Below are 22,818 nucleotides of genomic sequence, written 5' to 3'. Positions count from 1 at the left end.
TACATAGTAGGTATATAAAATAATAAATTTTATAATGTCTTCAAATATCGACTCTAAATTTCCCCAGAATGACTAATAGTTATTTTGAATCATAGTCTAATCAAGTTAAGTCATCAGTCAAGCACATTAAACAAGTCTTTAATCAGTCAAGCCCCCTCACCTGTTTTTTCCCCTTTACACTGACTCTGAAGAGGTTGAGCCAGTTTTTTATAGTCCTTCCTGCATTATGGATTCATATGATTGTTTTCTGGTGGTGTCTTTTTACTTGATCCTCTATTCCTTTTTTTCCTGTAAACTGGGAATTAGCATTATTAGATTCATTTTAAATGTCTTTTGGCAGGAATACAGGACATGACTGTACTTTATAATGGATCATATCAGGAGGCACATAATGTAAAGATGTCTTGATTTTAGTCTGTCAGCTTAACTGGGATTAGCTTGGATGATTAGTGCTTGTTCTGTCTACAGTATTAAGTAATTACTGTTGTAGAAACCTGTAGATTTTCCAAAATGTATTAAAATATGAAAAGATTGAGTAGTTTATTATTCATACTTAGAATATTTTTATCTAGAGATGTTTTTATCAAAATATTTAAGGGCAAAAAGTGAATAAAATTTTTATCCATGAAAACTCTAAAATCTTTCAAAAATCTGTTTAAATCTATATAGTTTTGCTTTATAACTCCTACTTATCATTTAGCAGAAATGATGAAGAAACTGTTCTGATGGCCTGCTTTTCTGTTCTTTTCCTACTGCTTTAAACATTAATTTTCTTTTGTACTATATCATATAGCCAATTATTGTTTTTTTAAGTCAGCTTTAGGAAATGCTTGTGTTGCTGTTTAATTATAAAAGCTGAGTAAATTTCAGATTAAACTTTAAATGACTGTGAAATAAGACATAAACTAGTTAATGGTAATTTGCTAGAAATGACGAGATATTATAATTGGAAGTTTTTATTGATACAGGTAAGAATTGATATTTAATAAAATGTTCTCATGCTTAGACTATATTTTCGGTAGAGAAATTAGTGTTTTGCTGTAATGTGTTATGAAATACATGTGATATCCTAGTTTGTCTACTGACACTGGGGTCTTGAATCTTAAAAAAAGGCCTCCGATGAAGCAGAGGAAAGTGGATCACAGGGAAAATTGGTGGAAGCTCTCAGGCAAATGAGAATTAATCATAGGGGAAACTACCGACAACTTCTGGAGGAGATGCTGACTAGTTACAGGCTAGCTAAAGTAGAGGGAGAAGAAAGCCCTGCTGAACCAGCTGCCACAGCTACTTCTTCGAACAGTGATGCTGGAAATCCAGTGACAATGCAGGAAAGCCATACTGAATCAGAAAGTGGTCTTGCTGAATTAGACAGCTCTAATGAAGATGCAGGGACAAAGATGAGTGGTGAAAAAATATGACTTTCCTTTTTGGTAATATTTTTGTGATCTTTGATGGTTTTTAACTTAGGAAGTATAATGTATGCATTTATATAACCGTTTTGTTATTTGAATCTTGGAAACTAGTTTTATTATATTCACATAGCCTTGTTTTTTAAAAAGGCCTTTGCATACACCTTTATGAAATAGTATAAAATTGACTATTTATAGTACTTTGAATTTAATGAAATTATGTCATTTCACACTGTATGCCAGAAATTAGGCTACCAATTATTAATAAAAGTCAGTAGTTAAATTAATCCTAGATAGGATTAGAAATTTTGATTAGAGAGATTACACTATATTATGGAAAAACTTGTTAATGTAGAATTATACTGCTTCATATTATTTTACCTATTAGTACACTCATAGTTAGCTTTGTGATAAATTTATGTTTTCTTTAATAATTTTAGTTCTTCAAGAATGGCTTATGATGGCCTGTAATTTTTCTTTCAAGGATGATAATTTGTGTGTTGTTTGATTTGTTTATATTTTACATCTCTGTAGTTTTACTTTTAGAAGTTTTGAGATATTGGATATGTGGTTATTTTTCCCTTCTCTGTATTCTTTATGAAACATAACTTTTGAAAAACCTATGTATTCATACAGCTTTGGTTTGTATATTCTGTATAGCCTAACTACACACATCAAAATGTATGTCAATCAAGTGTTTAGAATGAAATTATAAGTGTTTAAGTCCAAATAAAGCATGTGATGTGGAATAATCTATGCATGTTGTACTTATTTTTGAATTAATTTTTTTAAAACGACCAGGTGTTTGGTATATTGGAAGAATACCCATTAGAAATTCATTTGTATTTATATAACATTTAGAACACTTTTGGCTTACCTTTTTTCATTAACAAAAAGGAAAGAAGTTTAATATAAAAATATATGTGTTGCATACTTAAATCTATTCTTTTTCTTATCCATCTTTTGTGGTACAAAATATTAATGTTTGGACATTATGGGCACACATAGACGTGAGAAAATTGCCACAGTGAGCATTTTAAAGATTGCAGAATTGTCAACTTTGTTACAAATTTTTATTAGTTATTAATAAATGCAGCAATTGTAGGCTATTTTTAAAATAGTGGCAGATGAGAGTTTTTGTTTAAAGGGATTTTTAAATACTAGATTAGTCACATGGGGAAAATATTTTTTAAAAAAGTATTTTATGACTGTAGAACATTAACTTTTCTTCTTTACATTTATATTTATATGTCTAAAGTTGCTTAAGTTACCATAAATTGAAAGTTTGGAATCTTTGGATGTTGTAGCTGATGTCTTGATGTATTTTTTCAATGCCAGAATATTTTTAAGTGTTTTGAGAAAGGAAGGCATTTGGTGGAGAGGGGAGGAAAATAACCCAACCCAGTTATCTATCTGTATTAGATAGATACATGTGTACACACACAATGTACAATACACAACGTCTCTCTGTAAAAGTACCTTTTCAGACAAAGAAAGGAAGGTAATTTGTTCATCAATTTTGTTTTCTTTTGAAATTCAATCCAATCTGGAAGTGGTATAGGTAAATAATAATAATATTCTTCCTTTTCTTTTCCTGTAGGGTGCTGGAGATCTAGAAGACCCATGGTAGCCTTAAAAACCTTCTAAAATGCTTTTGATTCTGAAAATTGGGGGAAAAAACTTTTAATCACAATTTTCTTCAATACAAGGGGAAAATATTCTTGCGGATTCCCAACGTTTTGTGATATGAGCAGAAAATCGTTAGCATTTCCCATCATTTGTTCATATTTGTGTTTTCTGACAGTTACCACTCGTAGCATTGCCTGTACTACAGTATTTTTTGCCAACCTCAAGCATTCTCATTACATCTGTATTGAACTTTTGGCCCTAGAAACCAGTGGAGTTATTTCACCACAAATCAGCAATGTGCCTGAGGTGCATGGGAAATAATAGTTAGTTATACTCTGAAAATACATTCTGTTTTTTTCTTTAAACAAAACACACAACATGTAAGCATGTAAGAGTAAAGAATTGTATGATATGTTCCATTTTTTAGTTCACCAAGTTGGAAGCCTTTTGCAGCTCTGTGGCTTGAAATTTCGTTTGAGCAATTTACTATAGGATATGTATTTATTATTAATTGTTATTTAATTTTTTTCCAATTTTACCTGTATTACCAAACTGGGTTCTCCAATAATGTCCAAATTGTAATGTTGCCTTGCTTCAAGATAAAGTGTATTTGGCAATAATATTATAAATCCTTACAAATTTTATGCATGTATCTACTGCATCCTTCAACACTCTCACTAGAAAATCTTTTGAAACCAAATGGATTAATTTATGGCTATTTATAATTTGCTTTGACATCTCACTGTTGCAAATTTTTTTAAAGATGAGATTTGCCTTTATAATGTAAATTGTGATTTTTGTTTTACATGTGGGTTTCTATAGTTTTAATTTTTTCAGCTTTTAAGATACAAGTTTTGTGTAATTTGGTATTTTTAATCATTTATGTTATTTTAAAAGCTCAGAATATCACGTTGAAATTACTATAAATACATTTAAATTTATCTATTTTAGATCTAAGGAAATATTACAGAGATATTTTCATGGGTTCAGTGACCTTTCATTTTATAACATTGGGCACGGTACAGAGTGGCTGTCACATAAGGTACTTGAAGATTTATTTAATTCTATTTTTACAGTAACCTTGAATTCTTCTGAGTTTTGCATGTATTAAATTCAATTAATACTGAACATGAAGAGTAAAGTATTTATATGAAAGAAGTTACTGGGTTAGGAGAAGTAATGAATGTATCCATCTGTACATGGTTTACATGTTGTGGATGCTTTGTCAACATTTCCTATATGTTTAAATTGTGTTTCAGCAGGATGTAATTGCCTTTGTGTGTAGTTTAAATGAGTCATCATCTGGTCCTGTGTCAAATGGAATTCATAGTATTTTCTGTAACGTTTTCCTGAAGCTATTTCTGGAGAGCCACATGTTTAAATACAGACAGCTTTCCTGATCATTTGATTTATTGTGCACCTGATTTTTGGTCTAAAAGGAATTATTGCCACGATATATTTTATTTATTCTTTAGATTTTAGCCTTGTAAGTAAAAGTGCTTTACATGATGATGTTAAAAGCTGTTTGTCCATTTACTGGGTTTGGGGGGGGGTTGTTAAAAGATAGAGAATGAAGAATGCAAATGGTTTATTGTTCAAACTGTCCACTCTGATCCAACCCTGTACTGATAGTACTTTCCAGTATGATATTGTGATGTTTCATACAATGCAGTGAACATAACCAACTTGTTACCTAAATAAAGAATTGATAAAAACAGTGTGACATATTACTATTTGATATGAATCAGTTTTGAATGTTATTTTAAACTTCTTATGTAGTTGGCATACTTGTGAAAATTTAATTCCAAAGAGGAATTAACCAAACTGTACCAGACAATATTGATTAATCCCTTCTCTACTCCAGAAATATTTATACTCCCTTTTTAAAAACCTGTCTTTTGGGGGGTGAGGGGGGTTACTGGTGCTTGAAATAGGAATAATGTATGAAATAGTAAAAGAAAAAACTTGAGTTAACTGTTGACTCATCTGAATTTCCTAGCCTGGCTATTCTTAAGTATTTTGGTCTCAGGACCCATTTATATTCTTAGAAATTGTATATTCCAATGAACTTCTGCTTTTGTGGATACTATCAATATTTGCTATATTAGGAATTAAAACTGAGAAATTATACATACTGTTTTAATTTGTTTTTAAAAATACATGTTAACATAAAACCATTTTATGAAAAATAATTATCTTACAAGTTAAGAAACAAAAAAATCAGTGTAAAAAGAAGGATCCGTTTTCATTTTTGTGAGCCCATTAATGTTGGGCTGAATTCTTGTTTGTGCTTCTGCGTTCAGTCTGTTGCAGTATGATACGGCCCAATGGTTGAAGTATAAGAAGGAACCTGGCCTCACACAGATAGGTAGTTGGAAAGAGGAGTCATTTTAGTAGCTTCAGGTAATTGTAGATATCAGAACTTTACAAATGATAGTTTCTTGAAGGTTGGTTGCAATGTGAAATCAGAAAGTTTATTAGAGGACTTTTCTTTGTTATGTTAAAATCCACTGGGTCTGTCTTGCATTTTGAATGGACCTTCTGCCTATGCATGGTTTTGTCATATCATGAATTGGTTATTTGGAAAATACTGGTTCACTGAATTATGCAGTTCTTCTAAATATTGACGTGTTATTCTGCAATGATTAAAATTTTTTGTTAAGGCCAGGCGTGGTGGCTCACGCCTGTAATCCCAGCACTTTGCGAGGCTGAGGCAGGCTGACCACCTGACGTCGGGAGTTCAAGACCAGCCTGACCAACATGGAGAAGCCCATCTCTAGTAAAAATACAAAAATTAGCTGAGTGTGGTGCACATGCTTGTAATCCCAGCTACTTGGGAGGCTGAGACAGGAGTATCGCTTGAACCCCGGGAGGCAGAGGTTGCAGTTAGTAGAGATTGCACCACTGCAGCCTGGGCAACAAGAGTGAAACTCTCTCAAAAAAATTTTTTTTGTTAATATAAGTGATCTTGTTGAAAAAATATTTTAAGTATTGGGAAGCTATCAAGCTCACAGTGATGGATACAGATTTTTCAAAATTCTGATTTTATTATAAAAGGTGAAATTTTATTATTGGCAACAAATATTGTTAGTTGTTTTTCTTAAGTGACAAGCCCAATTCATTTATATTAGAGAAAATGTCTGCCGAATAACCATTGTCAGTCATTCTTTCAAAAGTCGTGTCCCATGAAGTGGCTAGCTCATTGCACAAATAAAATAATAGCATATGAGACAATGGTCACACTTTAATATGCTATAGAACTAGAACTTCCCATTTCTTTCTATATGATATTAAAATGGTGTGTACCCAAAGGTATAGGTTTAATAAGATTAATTTTGCACTGCTTCATTAAGGATGTTGTTGCCAGGTGTGGTGGCTCACCCCTGTAATCCCAGCACTTTGGGAGGCTGAGGCCAGTGGATTGCCAGAGGTCGGGAGTTCAAGACCACCTTGACCAACATGGAGACACCCCATCTCTACTAAAAAAAAAAAAAAAAAAAAAAAAAATCAGGTGCGGTGACACATGCCTGTAATCACAGCTGCTTGGGAGGCTGAGGTAGGAGAATTGCTTGAACCTGGGAGGTGGGAGGTGGAGATTGTGCCATTGTGCACTCCAGCCTGGGCAACAAGAGCGAAACTCCGTCTTAAAAAAAAGAAGGATGTTGTTAACTGAAACTGGCTTTTCAGGGAGCGCTTTCCCCCTCCCCCGCTTCTCCCCACCCTAAGTGGGAGTGTAGCAATGATGAACAAATTTGGGGCTAACTGTCGTGATTTGTGCTAAGGTTCCTGCAGATTTACCTGCTGTTTCTTTGGCACAATCAGTGCAAATGTCTATATGTTGAAAATGACTTGTAGTATTGTGAAAATAGTTTTGACCTCGTGGAGCTCCTTGCTTTGGGAGGCTGAGGCCAGTCGATCACCTGAGGTCAGAAGCTTGAGACCAGCCTGGCCAACGTGGTGAAACCCCATCTCTACTAAAAATGCAAAAATTAGCCAGGCATGGTGCCTTGTGCCTGTAGTCTCAGCTACTCGGGAGGCTGGAGGAGGAGAATCCCTTGAACTTGGGAGGCAGAGGCTGCAGTAAGCCAAGATCATGCCACTGCATTCCAGCTTGGGTGAAGAAATGAGACTCTGTCTTGAAAAAAGAAAAAAGGTAGTTCAGAACTCCCAGACTTTGAAAACTGGTGCCCCAGCCCTTTGGACATCTTCGTAGTGTATTCCTTTATTTCAGATATCACATTTTAATAGTAAATGAATTTGAAGACCTATGGATCTGATAGAAAATTTATTGGTCAGGGGTGTGGGATGGTCTCTATAACACTAGAACTTTGAAAGCAAGATAAACAATATGAAATCTTTAATGTTATATTTTTCCCCCTAGAAAATGTCTATGATATGTTTCAATTTGGGAAACTTATGACTTAAGGTTAAACTAAGCAATAGAGTTTAATTTTTGTGTGGCATGTATATTCAAACATTTTTAACCTTAAGGTATCTGCAGTTATTGGTCTGTAGATTTGTGGTATTTCTTTGAAAAGGTCTCTTTAAATTTTAAATTCCTGTTTTACATAAAATCATTTTACTGTCACAGATGTCACATCAGATTGACCAGTTAAAGTCAAGGCTTTGACTTTATTAAAATGACAGTAAAGTGGATCAAGTAGATAACAGTTTTATGCCAAAGTTGATTTTTTTTTTCAATTTTCTGAACATTCAACAGGGATGAGGAAAGCTTCCTTGAAGGTGTAAAAAAAATTTTTTTTCTACTGCACTTGTAATTTCTGTCAATGTAGATATTTCTTGCCCAATGAAGTGTCTGAATCATTGTGAGACTGAGATTCTTTGTGGCCGAATCCAGTGGCTCACCTGTAATCCCAGCATTTTGGGAGGCCCAGGTGGGTGGATGATGTGTGGTTAGGAGTTTGAGACCAGCCTGGCCAACATTGTGAAACCTTGTCTCTACTAAAAATATAAAAATTAGCTGGGTATGGTGTCACATGCCTGTAACCAGCTACTTGGGAGGCTGAAGTGGGAGAATCGCTTGAACCCAGCAGGCAGAGTTTGCAGTGAGCCGTGATGGTGCCGTTGCACTCCAGCTTAGCTGAGTGTGGTAGCTTGTGCCTATAATCCTGGAGGCTGAGGCAGGAGGATTGCTTGAGGCCAGGAGTCCGAGACCTGCCTGGGCAACATAGCAAGACCTGGTCTCTACACACAAATGTTAAGTACCCTGGCATGGTTTCACATGCCTATAGTCCCAGCAACTTGGGAGGCTAAGGCAGGAGGATTGCTTCAGTTCAAAAATTCAAGGCTGCAATGAGCTATGATCCAGCCACTGCACTCCAGCCTGGGCAACAGAACAACACTCCATCTGAAATTTTAAATACGTCTTTCTGTTTTATATTTTAAAAAATTATTTTAAATTTGAAAGTAACATTGTGAAGGAATAAACAATCTAAGCAACAAATGTTTCCAAGCTTCTTCACCATTAGTTTATTAACCTGAGTAGAAATTACCAGCAAGTCATAATTTCTTAATGCTAAAAGTAGAAATCCATTGGGAGTTGCATTGCCATTGAAAAAAATTATAACGAATGCTGGGCGCAGTGGCTCACACCTGTAATCCCAGCACTTTGGGAGGCCAAGGCAGGTGGATCACTTGAAGTCAACAGTTTGAGACCAGCATGACCAAAATGGTGAAACCCTGTCTCTACCAAAAATACGTGTATATATAAAACTTAGGTGTGATGGTGCATGCCTGTAGTCCCAGCTACTCGGGAGTTTGAGGCAGGGTAATCACTCAAAACTGGAAGGCCTAAGTTACAGTGAGCCAAGATCGCACCACTGCACTCCAGCCTGGGCGACAGAGTGAGACTCTGTCTTAAAAAAGAAAAATTATAGTGAACTGGTTTTGCTATATGAAAATAATGGCGCTGCCTTGCCACTTGTGATCTCCTTTCTATCCAGGCTTTAAAATGGTTTTTAATAACAGGATAAATAATATTAGTTGGGGGAAAATGTTTCTATAATCACATTATCCTTATATTTGAGCCAGGAATTAGAGCCTCACTAGTTTCCTTTTTAAACTGCCTGATATTTTCTGAAACCTTGGAAAATGCACAAACCAGAGCAATATATGGTGCCTGAGTCTTTATCCAACTTTAGTACTTGAAATTAACCTGAACATGTCCATCAAATATCTTTTGCTGGCCAAATATTGTTCTCCCTTGTCTTGAATTTAAGGTTATATTTTTTAAATGACACCTCACACTGACATTTCCTCTTCCAAATTGCCTTCATTTGTATCTTGAAGTTCATCTGGTTTAAGTATTAAGGAAAAGCATGTAATAAGATTTCTTTTGGAACGCATTTTGTTTTGAGAAACTAAATAGTATTTAGTGAAAAATAGCATATTGTGATGTTTTTCACATATTAGACAATTCCTAGTTGTGCAGAAAATCCATTGTATATGTAAAATCGTCAAATGCTAACAGTAATTGTTAAGACAAATTCGAGCGATGATTTAATTTCAAAGCAATTCTGAAGTTACTTTTGAAAAAAATCTGTACTAGAAACTGCACTGAAATGAAGTTACTTGCTTTTACAAATAAGTTCATAATGGTCATTAATTTGCACTGTTGTTTTTATGCTAAATTGCTTTTAAGTTACTTCTATTCAACTTTGGGAGTTATTTTGAAACCCTAAAGAAAATGCTAAGCAAGTGTTTGTTTTGCCCATTGTTTTGATAATTTGTATATGTTAACATTATGGTCTAGAAGTAAGTGCAGCTACTAATAGAGAATACATTGCTTTTCGGGTAGCATCACCGCCATTTCTCACTTCCTGCTGGCTTTTCTGGCTATTGTCTTTTCTCCCCCTTACTTTCTGTTTCAGTTTTATTTTACCTGCAAACACTTCTTCTAGCTAGTACACTGTTTCATGCTCAGATGTAACTGGTCGACATGCTGTTCTAATTTAGGAGTGAGGGGCACTTAATCTTAGTGTTAGGAAGTTAATATTTCTGCTATCTCGTTAAGTATATCCACAACTCCCATGGGACATAAAAGAGCCATACCTTTTATGTAAGGGTAGAATGAAGGATTTGGCTTTACTTATTTTTCTTAACTAATAAACCTAGTCTGTAATATTGGCAACAGTGAGTTTTTTTAAATGATTAAACCTGTACAACAAATGTATTCTTTCCATGTAACATTCACCTATAATGAAAATAGTTTTTTGTTTTTTTTAAAGACGGGGGTTTCACCATGTTGGTCAGGCTGGTCTTGAACTCCTGACCTCAGGTTATTCACCTGCCTTGGCCTCCAAAGTGCTTGGATTACAGGCATGAGCCACCATGCTCGCCCATGAAAATAGTTTTGCATTTGAAATGAAGAGGACCAGTACCATCCAGGAGTTACTCTAATAGTGGGTCTGATACCTTCTTTCCCTCTCCTGAGTCATTTACACTTACTTTTTTGGGCACTGATTATGGAGGGGTGGTTTTGCTTCATTCCTAAGTCTTAAAGATATGAAATGCAATTTATTTATTTATTTATTTATTTATTGACATGGAATTTCACTCTTGTTGTCCAGGCTGGAGTGCAGTGGCATAATGTTGGCTCACTGCAACCACCACCTCCTGGGTTCAAGCAATTCTCCTGCCTCAACCTCCTGAGTAGCTGGGATTACAGGCATGCGCCACCACACTCTGCTAGTTTTTGTATTTTTAGTAGAAGTGGGGTTTTGCTCTGTTGGTCAGGCTGGTCCTGAACTCCTGACCTCAGGTGATCTGCCTGCCTCAGCCTCCCAAAGTACTGGATTATAAGCACGAGCCACCATGCCTGGCCCGAAATGCAATTTATTTTGACAAAATACCACAGTAGCATGATATAGAGGACCACGGGGTTTATTTTCATCAGATTTTTCCTATAACTAATGATATAGTATGAAGCTTATTTTAAATAATATTTGCTATTGAAATTGTACTTAAAACTGCTTATAATTGATACAGTATTTTGGTTCTACTGAAGTATACGCTTGAAAGTTACTGGGTTCAGCCCGGCACAGTGCCTCATGCCTGTAATCCTAGCACTTTGGGAGGCCAAGGTGGGTGGATCACCTGAGGTCCGGAGTTCCAGACAGGCCTGACCTACATGGCGAAACTCCGTCTCTACTAAAAATAGAAAAATTAGCTGGGCATGGTGGCGGGCGCCTAGTATCCCAGCTACTCATGAGGCTGAGACAGGAAAATTGCTTGAACCCGGGAGGTAGAGGTTGCAGTGAGCCAAGATTGTGCCATTGCACTCCAGCCTGGGTGACAAAGTGATACTCCATCTCAAAAAAAAATTAAAAAAAAACAAAACACTTTAGGGGGAGCTTGAACTACATAAACATGCTTAAGAGTTCTAGTTTACTTCTGACTGTAAGTAATTTTAAAATTTGAAGTCTCCACGAAAATTCTGTAGGCTCCTAAATATCCTATACTCCAGGAGTTAATTAAAATATTTTAAATGATTGTAATACTACCTTTTACATGTGCGATCAAAAACCTTAATGTAAACTAAAATTATTTCACTAAAAATGCTAACTGAAAAAGGAGAGGAGAGGAGGGGATGAAAAGGGAGAAGGAAAGAAGGAGAGGGAGAGAAGGAAAACAGAAAATTGGCTGGGCATGGTGGTGTGCACCTGTAGTCCAACTACTTGGGAGGCTGAAGCAGAAGGATCCATTAAGCCCAGGAGTTCAAGTCTGCAGTGAGCTACAAATGTGCCATTTCATGCCAGCCTGGGTGACAGAATGAGACCCTGTCTCTAAAAAAAAAAAAAAAAAAAAAATCCAGTTGTATAAGCATGAAATATGATTATATAATTTGCATTTCTGATTATATAATTTGCATTTCTGATTACATGTGAGGAGAACATCTTTTCCTATATGTATTGGCCTTTTGAGTTTCCTCTTTTCTGAGTTGAATGCACACACCATTTGCCCATTTTTCCATTGGGTATGTCTTTTTCTAATTTATTTTTCTTTTTCTATATAGTCTAGATACTCACCCTTTGTTAACGTGTGCTGCAAAACCGCTCAGACTGCTTTTATTTTTGCTTTGTTTATGTAGCCTTTTGCTATTTGTCATTTTTTTTCTCTATGGTTTTTGCTATATGCTTTTCTTGTTTGGAAATCATCTTCATCCCAAGTTCGTATAGTCTCTAACTTTTTTGATTTATACATTTTTATTTTCATGTCTGGTGGATAATGTAGTTACAAGGCGGAGGGGAGGCACGTCTCACACATAAGTGTGAAAACCCAGTCACCATGCTTCTGAACTACAAAAGGCTCTCTGATGTTACCTTCTATTAGACTTTTAGAAGTCTTCCACCTCCCACGCACATATGTTTAGGCTTTTAATCATTCTTGAAATTCCTGTTAAATAGTGTGTGAACTAAGGAATCTTTTTTTTAATCTAGCTAGCGACTTGTGCCAACACCATGCCACCTGTTAGATTCCCATTCCCCAAATATGTGCAGTCCATTTCTAGTTTCTTTTGTTGTTTATTTGTCTAACCCTATGGAAATATTATATCATTTTGATTACCATAGCCTCGTAAGTGCTGACATCTGGCAGGTATACATTGTTTTCACCATATTTAAATTTAGTTCCTTTGATTTTTTTATTTTCAAGACAATGTCTCACTCTGCTGCCCACCCTGGAGTGCAGTGGCACAATCATAGCTCACTGCAGCCTCGAACTCCTGTCCTCAAGCAATCCTCCTGTCTTGGCCTCCCAAAGTACTGGAGGTACAGACATGAGCCACTGCACCTGGCCTAAATCTAGTTCCTTCTAATGAAATACAATTAATGATCCCCATTCTAATATTAGCAGCTTGCATCCATTTGGGGATGTAATACTGAAAATTGTTCACTCTAATTATTTGGTGTGTTTTTGTTGTACATTCACATTTTTAATTGTACTATGGGACCACGTTGCTCACTCATTTTAATCTATCACCCCTTTCCTCCCCCTGTGAAACAGGATTAGTAATGGTACCATGCCAATCCATTTGGGAGCCTAAGGCAAATGGAAAACTCCGTAAAGTTTCTTTTTTCCCCTTTTTAATTTTTTTTAGAAGAGAGTAGATTCTCTCTTAAAATTTTTATATTAGATTCATTTTGCATTAGTTTTGATTTTTTTAAATGTTGCATTAAAATATCTAACATTTTTACAAATAAAATATTTACCTGGATTACTTGCTGTCTCTTAAATTTTGTCCCAAGACAAGTGCTTCACCCTAGTCTCAGATGATATGTGAATTCCTGGGCCTTTGAAAAGACCATTTTCCTGATTTAAGGCAGATGTTACCAAGAAAGAATAACTCCTTAGCCTACTAGTACCCTTCAGCATGGAACAGTGTTTCCTGGGGTGGCTCAGGCAAATGGAGGGAGCGCTGAGCTAAGAGCGTCCCGAGCTCCAGCAGCAGCCAGTTGCTTGCTGTTGGCTTCCTTACACAGTGAGCTGTCTTTTAATACTTTGAAAACATGATGCTGAGAGAAACAAAGCAAGTAATAAGGGAAGTCTTGTATGTAAATTTGTCTCCAAAATTAATTCCAACACACACTTCATATTTTAATATCTTTGAAAATGGGAAGCATCTTAAATCAATGGCATCTTAACAATTATCACTGACTAAGGCAGTCATCATGGCATGGTTGCACCAGCTTGGTTATATCTCAGTTCACAATTAGGTTTTGTACTGTATTGGGACTACATGTGTTATATTTAAGTACTGTTTAAAATGTCTTCAAGGGCCAGCACAGTGGCTCACACCTGTAATCCCAGCAATTTGGGAGCCCAAGGCAGACAGATCACGAGTTCAGGAGTTCAAGACCAGCCTGGCCAATGTGGCGAAACCTTGTCTCTACTAAAAATAAAAAAATTAGCCAGGTGTGGTGGTGTCCACCCATAATCCCAGCTACTTGGAAGGTTAAGGCAGGAGAATTGCTTGAATCCGGGAGGCAGAGGTTTCTGTGAGCCAAGATCATGCCACTGCACTCCAGCTTGGGTGACAGGGCAAGACCCTGTCTCAAAAAATCAAAGTCTTAAAAATTGTATTCTGATTTGGCATATAACAAAGAAACAACAGCATTGTGTAAGATTAAAAAAGGATCTGTCCTAAAAACCTGTTACAGTATTAGAAAATAATCTTAAATGTTAATAAAACATTTCATAGTTTAATTGGAAGCATTTTTTCTTAACATATAAAAGAATGGTACGTAAAATAATGGAATCTTAGAGTTGATGAAACATAATAGGTACAATTTATGGATCTGTAGTATGTGCATATAAAACACATGAAAATAATACACATTAACTTTAGAACAGTGGTTACTTCTTTAAAGGCATTGGGAAAAGCAAGGTTTTTATTTTCTCCTTCAAAAAGGTGAAGATATCAAAATGTTAAGTCTGTGCAATAGGTAAAATGGTTATCGTCTTTTCTCTAATTTTCTGTATGTTTGAATTTTTCATAAAATCTTGAGTTAAATAAAATACAGAAATGAAATTCAGTGTCCTATTGCCTTCCAAGAGGAGCGCACCAATTTACAATCTTAATAGTATACAAAAGTACCCTTGTTTTTCACTTTCTCACCAATGTTGCATGTTGCCAAGCTGCTGGGTAAAATAGTGTAACCCATATTTTTTTTATTTAATTGCCAATGATTTGATTACTAGTCAGTGAAGCTGTTTTTCTCATATTTGGTTATTCTTTTATTATCAGCCTGTTCACACATGTCAATTGGCAGCATTTTTTCTTAACATATAAAAGATATTCTATTTACACATTTATCATTCTTCTTGATTTGTGAGAGCTCTTTATATATGTAGGATTTTAACCATTATTCTGTTATGTATGTCATGAATTATTTTCCCAAGTTCACCATTTGCCTTTCAATACTGTAATACTGTTGAGAGTTTGTTGTTGTTTTTGAAGAAAGATATCCACAGATTGGACTAAGACCAAAGGACATCTAGCCATATGAAAATGATCTAATTTTTGAAAAAAAACACAAGCGCAACCTCATAGGGCTTTTTCCCCAAGAAGAATCACATCATGCAACTTCTGAGCTGCTTCTCACACAATAACTTTTTGTTTCGATGCCAGCTTTTTCTATAGGCAGAATGAGGGCTTTCTACTCACTATGATTGGAAAAGTTCTAGAGAGGGCTAAGTTGCTCAGAGCTGAAGAGTGTTAGAGAGCTCTCCTCGGTCAAAAATGCTCCCTTTTACCCTTCATATGCCCTTTTAAATCAAATAGGGTTTATTTTGTTTTGTTTTACTTTAAAATAGTTGAAAATTTAACATACAGTGAACTACAAAGATCTTTCATGTTAAATTTGATATGTTTCAAGAAGTGTCATACTTTTAGATTCAAAATGTTCAGAATTTTATCATTTTCTTTAACAGTTTCATCAACCTTCAGTTGCATATACAGACAATTTTTTATATTCTGAGTAAGTAAATATTTACATGTATTTTAAGACATTGGCCCCTTGAATGTTTGTACTTATAATTACTTAATACAACTGGAGCTTATATCTGAGGCAAAAAGCTAATATAACATTTTCTCATAGATTTTTCCATTATCTCCTTATACCAGCTACGACATAAGCCAATCTTTTCTTATTATTTGAAGTTGTTCTTTATTATATATTCATGTATATGCTTGTATTTTTATAAGCATTCTATTTTAATTTTGTATTGCGTGTCAGTACCATGTCATCTTAATCATCATAATTTTATTACACACTTTATTATTTGGTAGAGAACATACCCCTTATTATTCTACTTTTACAAAATTTGAATGCATTTATTCTTCCAGATGAATTTTTCTATTATTTGGCCAAGATTTCCCTGCCAAATAAAAATCTCATTAATGTGTTGATTGAATCGTTATACGTGTAGATTAATGTAGGGGTCATTCGTATTTTTAGCCGAGGTGAGTTCCAATTCAGGAAGATGCTACATCTTTCTATTTATACAAGTGTTTTTAACGTCACCAGTAGTTTTGTAGTTTTGTCCATATAGTCTACATCTTTCTTAATTCCTTGTTATTTTATATTTCTTATTGCTGTAATGAACACCTCTCCCCAGTATATTTTAAATTTATATCTTCTTAGACAACTAGTTTTATTCACTAGTTAAAACTTTTAGAGCAACTCTGCCCCACATCCTGCAAGAAAAAAAAATTTTTTTCAATTTCTATCATTTCCACCAGATGGCAGTCTTGGGCACGTCCATTTGCAAACCTGCTGAGAGCTCGGGTGACAAGAGACGCAGTGGCTGGCAGACCTTCCAAGCACCCAGAAGCACACGAACAAAAAGGTTTTTTTTGTAAACCCGAACGAAAAATGAACCCAGCATTATATAATTATAGCATTTGTACTGCTTGTTAACCTTTAATCTTATAGCCCATTAGTGGAGACAGAGAAGAACTGTCACTGTGCTCTTCAAAATCATATTTTTTTTCCTGTCCATGTGATAAACACCTGTGGCTTCTTGGCAGCAGTTTTGGTTTGATTCCAAGGACTCTTATGGTTAAAGGAAGGCTTTAGTCTGGCATTGTTTTCCTTCTCCTAAAAGCACCATTTAAATCAGAAGTTACTGGATTTCTAAATGGTTAAGTGCATCCTCCCACTGGTTTTTATCATTCCCAGATCTCTTCTGAAAGGAGGTGGTGTGCATAGTTAATAAGAAAAGAACTGGCTTGTTCTACATGAATACATTTTTTTAATTGCATTTTAGGTTTGGGGGTACACATGAAGAACATGCAAGATTGTTGCATAGGTACACACATGGCAGCATGATTTGCTGCGTTCCTCCCCTTCACATATATCTGGCATTTCTCCTCATGCTATCTCTCCCCAACTCCCCACCCCCCACTGTCCCTCCCCTAGTTCCCCCCAACAGATCCCAGTGTGTAGTGCTCCCCTCCCTGTGTCCATGTGTTCTCATTGTTCAACACCCGCCTATGAGTGAGAACATGCGGTGTTTGATTTTCTGTTCTTGTGTCGGTTTGCTGAGAATGATGGTTTCCAGGTTCATCCATGTCCCTATTAAGGACACAAACTCATCATTTTTGATGGCTGCATAATATTCCATGAGGTATATGTGCCACATTTTCCCTGTCCAGTCTGTCATCAATGGGCATTTGGGTTGGTTCCAGGTCTTTGCTATTGTAAACAGTGCTGCAATGAACATTCGTGTGCACGTGTCCTTATAGTAGAACGATTTATAATCCTTTGGATATATACCCAGTAATGGAATTGCTGGGTCAAATGGAATTTCTATTTCTAGGTCCTTGAGGAATCGCCACACTGTCTTCCACAATGGTTAACTAATTTACACTCCCACCAACAGTGTAAAAGTGTTCCTATTTCTCCATATCCTCTCCAGTGTCTGTTGTCTCCAGATTTTTTAATGATTGCCATTCTAACTGGCGTGAGATGGCCTTCATTTATGAAGCTTAGTTTGGCTGGATATGAAATTCTGGATTGAAAGTTCTTTTCTTTAAGGATGTTGAATATTGGCCCCCACTCTCTTCTGGCTTGTAGGGTTTCTGCTGAGAGATCAGCTGTGAGTCTGATGGGCTTCCCTTTGTTGGTAACCTGACCTTTCTCTCTGGCTGCCCTTAGCATTTTCTCCTTCATTTCAACCCTGGTGAATCTGACGATTATGTGCCTTGGGGTTGCCCTTCTTAAGTAATCTTTTTGTGGGGTTCTCTGTATTTCCTGGACTTGAATATTGGCCTGCCTTGCTAGGTTGGGGAAGTTTTCCTGGATGATATCCTGAAGAGTATTTTCCAGCTTGGATTCATTCTCTCCGTCACATTCAGGTACACCTATCAAACGTAGATTAGGCCTTTTCACATAGTCCCATATTTTTTGGACTTTGTTCATTCCTTTTTACCCTTTTTTCTCTAATCTTGCCTTCTCATTTTATTTCATTGAGTTGATCTTCGACCTCTATATCCTTTGTTCTGCTTGGTCAGTTTGGCTGTTGATACTTGTGCATGCTTCGCGAAGTTCTCGTGTTGTGTTTTTCAGCTCCGTCAATTCACTTATATTCCTCTCTAAGTTGTCCATTCTCATTAGCATTTCATCAAATCTTTTTTCAGGGTTCTTAGCTTCTTTGCATTGGGTTAGAACATGTTCTTTTAGCTCACAGAAGTTTCTTATTACTCACCTTCTGAAGCCTGATTCTGTCATTTTATCACACTCATTCTCCATCCAGCCTTATTCCCTTGCTGGTGAGGAGTTGTGATCTCTTGTAGGAGAAAAGGCATTCTGGTTTCAGGTGCTTTCATCCTTTTTGCGCTGATTTCTTCCCATCTTTGTGGATTTATCCACCTGTCATCTTTGAAATTGTTGACTTTCAGGTTGGGTCTCTGAGTGGATGTCCAGCTTGTTGATGATGAAGTTATTTCCTTCTGTTTCTTAGTTTTCCTTCTGACAGTCTGGCCCCTCTGCTGTAGGTCTGCTGAGGTCCACTCCAGGTCCTGCTTGCCTGGGGATCACCTGCAGTGACTGCAGAACAGTAAGGGTTGCTGCCAGTTTCTTCTTCTGCTATCTTTGTCCCAGAAGAATACCCGCCAAATGTCAGTCTGAGCTCTCCTTTATGAGGTGACTCTTTGGATATACAGGGGTCAGGGAGCTGCTTGAGGAGACGGTCTGTCCTTTATAGGAGCTCAAGTGCAGAGCTGTGATCTCCATTGTTCATTTAGAGCTGCTGGGCAGGTACGTTTAAGTCTGCTGCAGCAGAACTCGTAACCCCCCTTTTTTTTTCCCCAGGTGCTCTGTCCCGGGTAGTTAGGGCTTTATTTATGAGTTTCTGTTGTGCTGCTGCCTTTTTATCAGGGCTGCCCTGCCCAGTGAGTAGGCAGCCTAATCACTGTTTGCCTGCAGAGGCTTTGCTGAGCTGCTGTGGGCTCCGCCCAGCTGCTGTGTGAACTTCCCAACAGTCCTGTTTATACAGGTGTGGTTAGAACTCCCTCGGCAAAGCCGGCCCACCTCTGTAATGGCGGACTCTCTCTGTAGAGGTGGGTTGCCTTGGCAACTGAACCTTCCCAGGTTCAGCTGTGCTTGCTGTGAAACTCTCAACCCAGAGCATTTCCAATTGCTGTTTTTTTGTGGGGGTGGGATCAGCCGAGCCTGATCACCTGGCTCCCTGCCTCAGAGCCTTTTCTTTTAGTTGAAAGGTCGACTCTCTCCCAGGTGTTCCAGTCACCCGTTGAAAAGGCGCCGGGATGTGTGTGATTTCCTGAGCGGCGACCCACTGCGCCAACTGAAACAGTGACGCTGAGATTGTGGAGTTTTTTTTGCCCGGGAATCTCCTGGCCTGGCTCCCTGTTTGAGTTCCCTTTTTAATCAGATGAATGGGCTACTCTGCCTTCCCGGAGCTCCAGTCGCCAGCTAAAATTGTGCCCAGGCCCATGTATTTTGTATGGAGAACTGCCGCCCCGGCCAAACCAGTGGTGCTGGTGACCTGTGGGGCTCCTCCACCTGGGAATCTCCTGGTCTGTGGGCAATAAAAATCAGTCTGGAAATGCAGCGTCCACTCACCCTCTGCGCTTTCACTGGCAGCTGCAATCCTGAGTTGCTCCTAATCGGCCATCTTGGTTCTACAAGTCCTTTTTTTTTTTTTTTTTGAGATGGAGTCTTGCTCTGTCGCCCAGGCTGGAGTGCAGTGGCATGATCGTGGCTCACTGCAACCTCTGCCTCCAGGGTTCAAGTGATTCTCCTGCCTCAGGCTCCTGAGTAGCTGGGACTACAGGCACAGGCCAACACACCTGGCTAATTTTTGTATTTTTAGTAGAGACTGGGTTTTACCATGTTGATCAGGCTGGTCTTGAACTCCTGACCTCATGATCTGCCTACCTTGGCCTCCCAAAGTGCTGGGATTACAAGCGTGAGCCACTGCACCTGGCCATGAATACAAATCTTAATGACTCTTCTATATTAGACCTTTTTTTGGCTTTAGTGACTTCCAATATCTATATTTAGAAATGTATAGTGAATTACTTGATATATATGTGTGTGTGTGAGTGTGTATATCTATGCGTATATATGTACACATACACATGTATTTATTTTTAGGACTTTTGGCTTTTTTAGGGTGGGACACGTGAATCTGGCAGTTGAGACAGAATGTTTCCTATAGCAGTATAACAGTGTACAATACTAAACTAATGAAATATCTTTCACCATCAACAATTTACATATCAATGCTGATTGCTTTAGCACTAGAAAAAATATGCCAGAATAAACTACGTTTTCTAAACTGCTTTCACACCAAAAAATAACACACACACACTGTGTGCACATTTGAGAACAGCCAATAAAGCAAACTCTTTAAATGATTTGTAGTTTTGTGTCCTCAAAAGTTTTAACATAGTAGTTCTGAAGCTTTGTCATTTGTGTGTGCTTCAAAGATAGAGTCATAAATGTTACAGCCGGACAGATCTTTAACTACATATAGTTATAAAATCTCAAAGGTGAGAAAACCCTGAATGCCAGATATCAGCAGCCTCCGGTCTGAATGTAAGGACTGAGTTTATTTCCATCCTTGATCAGCTCTGCCTGTCCTATCACATCTCTGCTGCGTCTACTCAATTGTCTCATTAACCGTTGGGGTTATGAAAATAAATATTCAAAACTGCTGGAACCCACAGAGGACACTAAGCCTTGAGAGAGATGTACTGATCTGAGTCACATACGGTAACAACGTTTTGTTTCCCTGATGTATTCTTCCTGTTCTGTACAATGACTAGAGAGAATTATGCTACATCAGGTACAAAAACCTCCTGCCTTCTTAATTAATGACCTTCGTTATAGATTAACTTCTCCTTTATTGTCCTGCTTCGCTTACACCAGATGACAGAAAACCAATGACTACACCCTCTGTAAAAGGTGTTTAGTGTACCCTTCCCAAGAGAAACACTGCCTGTAACTAAATTGCTGTAATATGTGCCAACCCTGTGAGAAAAATGTTGCAATCCTGCCAAAAACTCCGGTCTCTGCATATGTAAATGAAACCTTAGGCTTCCTTCTTCAGCAGGCTGACTCCATTCCTTTGGGGTTGGTCCTTCTGGGTGGGCTGTCCTCAAACTCTGTGCTTGAATAATCTGTTTAAATTCGATTCTGACTTTTTTGATTATTTTAGGTTGGCAGGGCCAAAATTTAACCACAGCTATTAGGATGACCCCCAACATATTTTCTTTTCTGTCCCCCATGATTTCATTGATTACTAATAAACATCCTAACTCCAACTGTATTCACCACCCAAGACCCTTTTCTCCCAGTGTGCTCTCATGTTCTTGATCATTCTTAAAGTATGCAACCCAGAACTGAGCATGTGTGGGTAGCGGAACTGTCTCATCCTTTATTCTAGTTAATACTTTTCTGTTCTTCTATTTAACGCCCAAATTTGAACTAGCTTTTCTGGCAACCGTATGATGCTGTTTGAGTCCTTGGAGCTTATTTTCACTGCTTTTAAGCAATGTTTCCCCATCCTACACTTGGGAGGCTGGTGTTTGGATTAACCTACTTTGCAGGACCTTGATTTGTTCCTATTAAGTTTTCTTGGGTAAAATTCATTAACCTTTTGAGCTGGTTGTAGATTCATCTAAGATAAGTGAGCTATCTTATTCTTTCCAGTAACTCCAAAATCTCATACGTAAACCTTCCATACTGAATGCAACAAGTCCAAGTACTGAGTCCCTGTAGGAGGCCTCAGAAACTTCTCTTCAGTAGGATGCAGGTTGACCAATCTTTTACTCAACATGCTTTAGGTAAGAATTTCAGCAATGTACTGATCCACTTATCTGCTCATATTTCTCCAGGTTATCTGTAAGGATAGCATAGGATTTTACATTCTTTGCAGAAGTCACTTGCATATAACCCAACTTATCTGGAGTTTTCACTCTGACCTGTTCGTCTAGGTCCTTGCAAATTTCTGGTGTTGGTTTTTGCTTGTGGTATTGCTTGCATTATTTATGCATCTGAAAAATCCTGAGCTTGTTACCAGTCTTCCTGTGTAACTGCTGATTTCTTGGTTTTGTTTTTATTGTTTTTGTTGTTTTGTTATTTTTAGGTAACTCTCCCTTTTTATTCTGTGTGTTTTCCTTGTTGCTGTTGTTGTTTTGTTTTGTTTTGAGATAGAGTCTTGCCCTGTTACCAGGCTGGAGGGCAGTAGCATGATCTTGCCTCATTGTAACCTCTGCCTCTCCGGTTGAAGCAATTTTCCTGCCTCAGCCTCCCAAGTAGCTGGGATTAGAGGCGTGCGCCACCATGCCCAGGTAATTTTTGTATTTTTAGTAGAGTCAGGGTTTCACCATGTTGACCAGGGTGGTCTTGATCTCTTGACCTCGTGATCCACCCACCTTGGCCTCCTAAAGTGTTGGGATTACAGGCATGAGCTTCGGTGCCCAGCCTATTCTATATATATGTTACGCTTCAATCAAAATATTTTTTAAAATATCCCTAATGCATTAAAAAAAAAATCAAAACTACAAGTTGCTCTGCAACCTGAAGGCCAACTGCAGCCATGTAGGCTGATTCAGGTAGAACAGTGCCTCAACCACAAAGACACCATTCACATCACAGACATGTGGGCTTCAATGTTGCAACCGGTCTCCAGCAAGTGGCAGGAAATCTAATTCTAATAAAATGAGTATAGTTATATTGCAACAAATACCTGACAGGTGGAAGTAATGTGACTGCAAAAAAAAAAAAAAAAG

General features: G+C 37.4%; 1 protein-coding gene and 1 pseudogene across 3 annotated transcripts in view; one reads left to right on the top strand and one right to left on the bottom strand.

Moving 5' to 3' along the window:
- The window catches only part of PPM1B (protein phosphatase, Mg2+/Mn2+ dependent 1B), a 75,675-nt gene extending 70,909 nt beyond the window's left edge, over positions 1 to 4,766 (top strand). For 2 of the 3 annotated variants that reach the window (XM_017544846.1, XM_017544844.1), the window contains exon 6: positions 1,113 to 2,165. In XM_017544846.1, the coding sequence (XP_017400335.1) occupies positions 1,113 to 1,418 (306 nt within the window). In that variant the 3' untranslated portion in view covers positions 1,419 to 2,165. Of the gene's footprint in view, positions 1 to 1,112; positions 2,166 to 3,009 lie in introns of those variants that run through there. The other variant, XM_017544845.2, reaches the window with a different exon arrangement.
- Positions 4,767 to 12,271: 7,505 nt separating this feature from the next.
- LOC119473651 lies at positions 12,272 to 12,367 on the bottom strand (annotated as a pseudogene).
- Positions 12,368 to 22,818: the final 10,451 nt, after the last annotated feature.

This window comes from Cebus imitator, unplaced genomic scaffold (assembly GCF_001604975.1).
Source record: "Cebus imitator isolate Cc_AM_T3 unplaced genomic scaffold, Cebus_imitator-1.0 Scaffold172, whole genome shotgun sequence".
In the NCBI taxonomy this organism is placed as follows: Eukaryota; Metazoa; Chordata; class Mammalia; order Primates; family Cebidae; genus Cebus; species Cebus imitator.
Note: the sequence above shows the minus strand (reverse complement) of the source record. Positions and strands in the feature narration are given on the sequence as shown.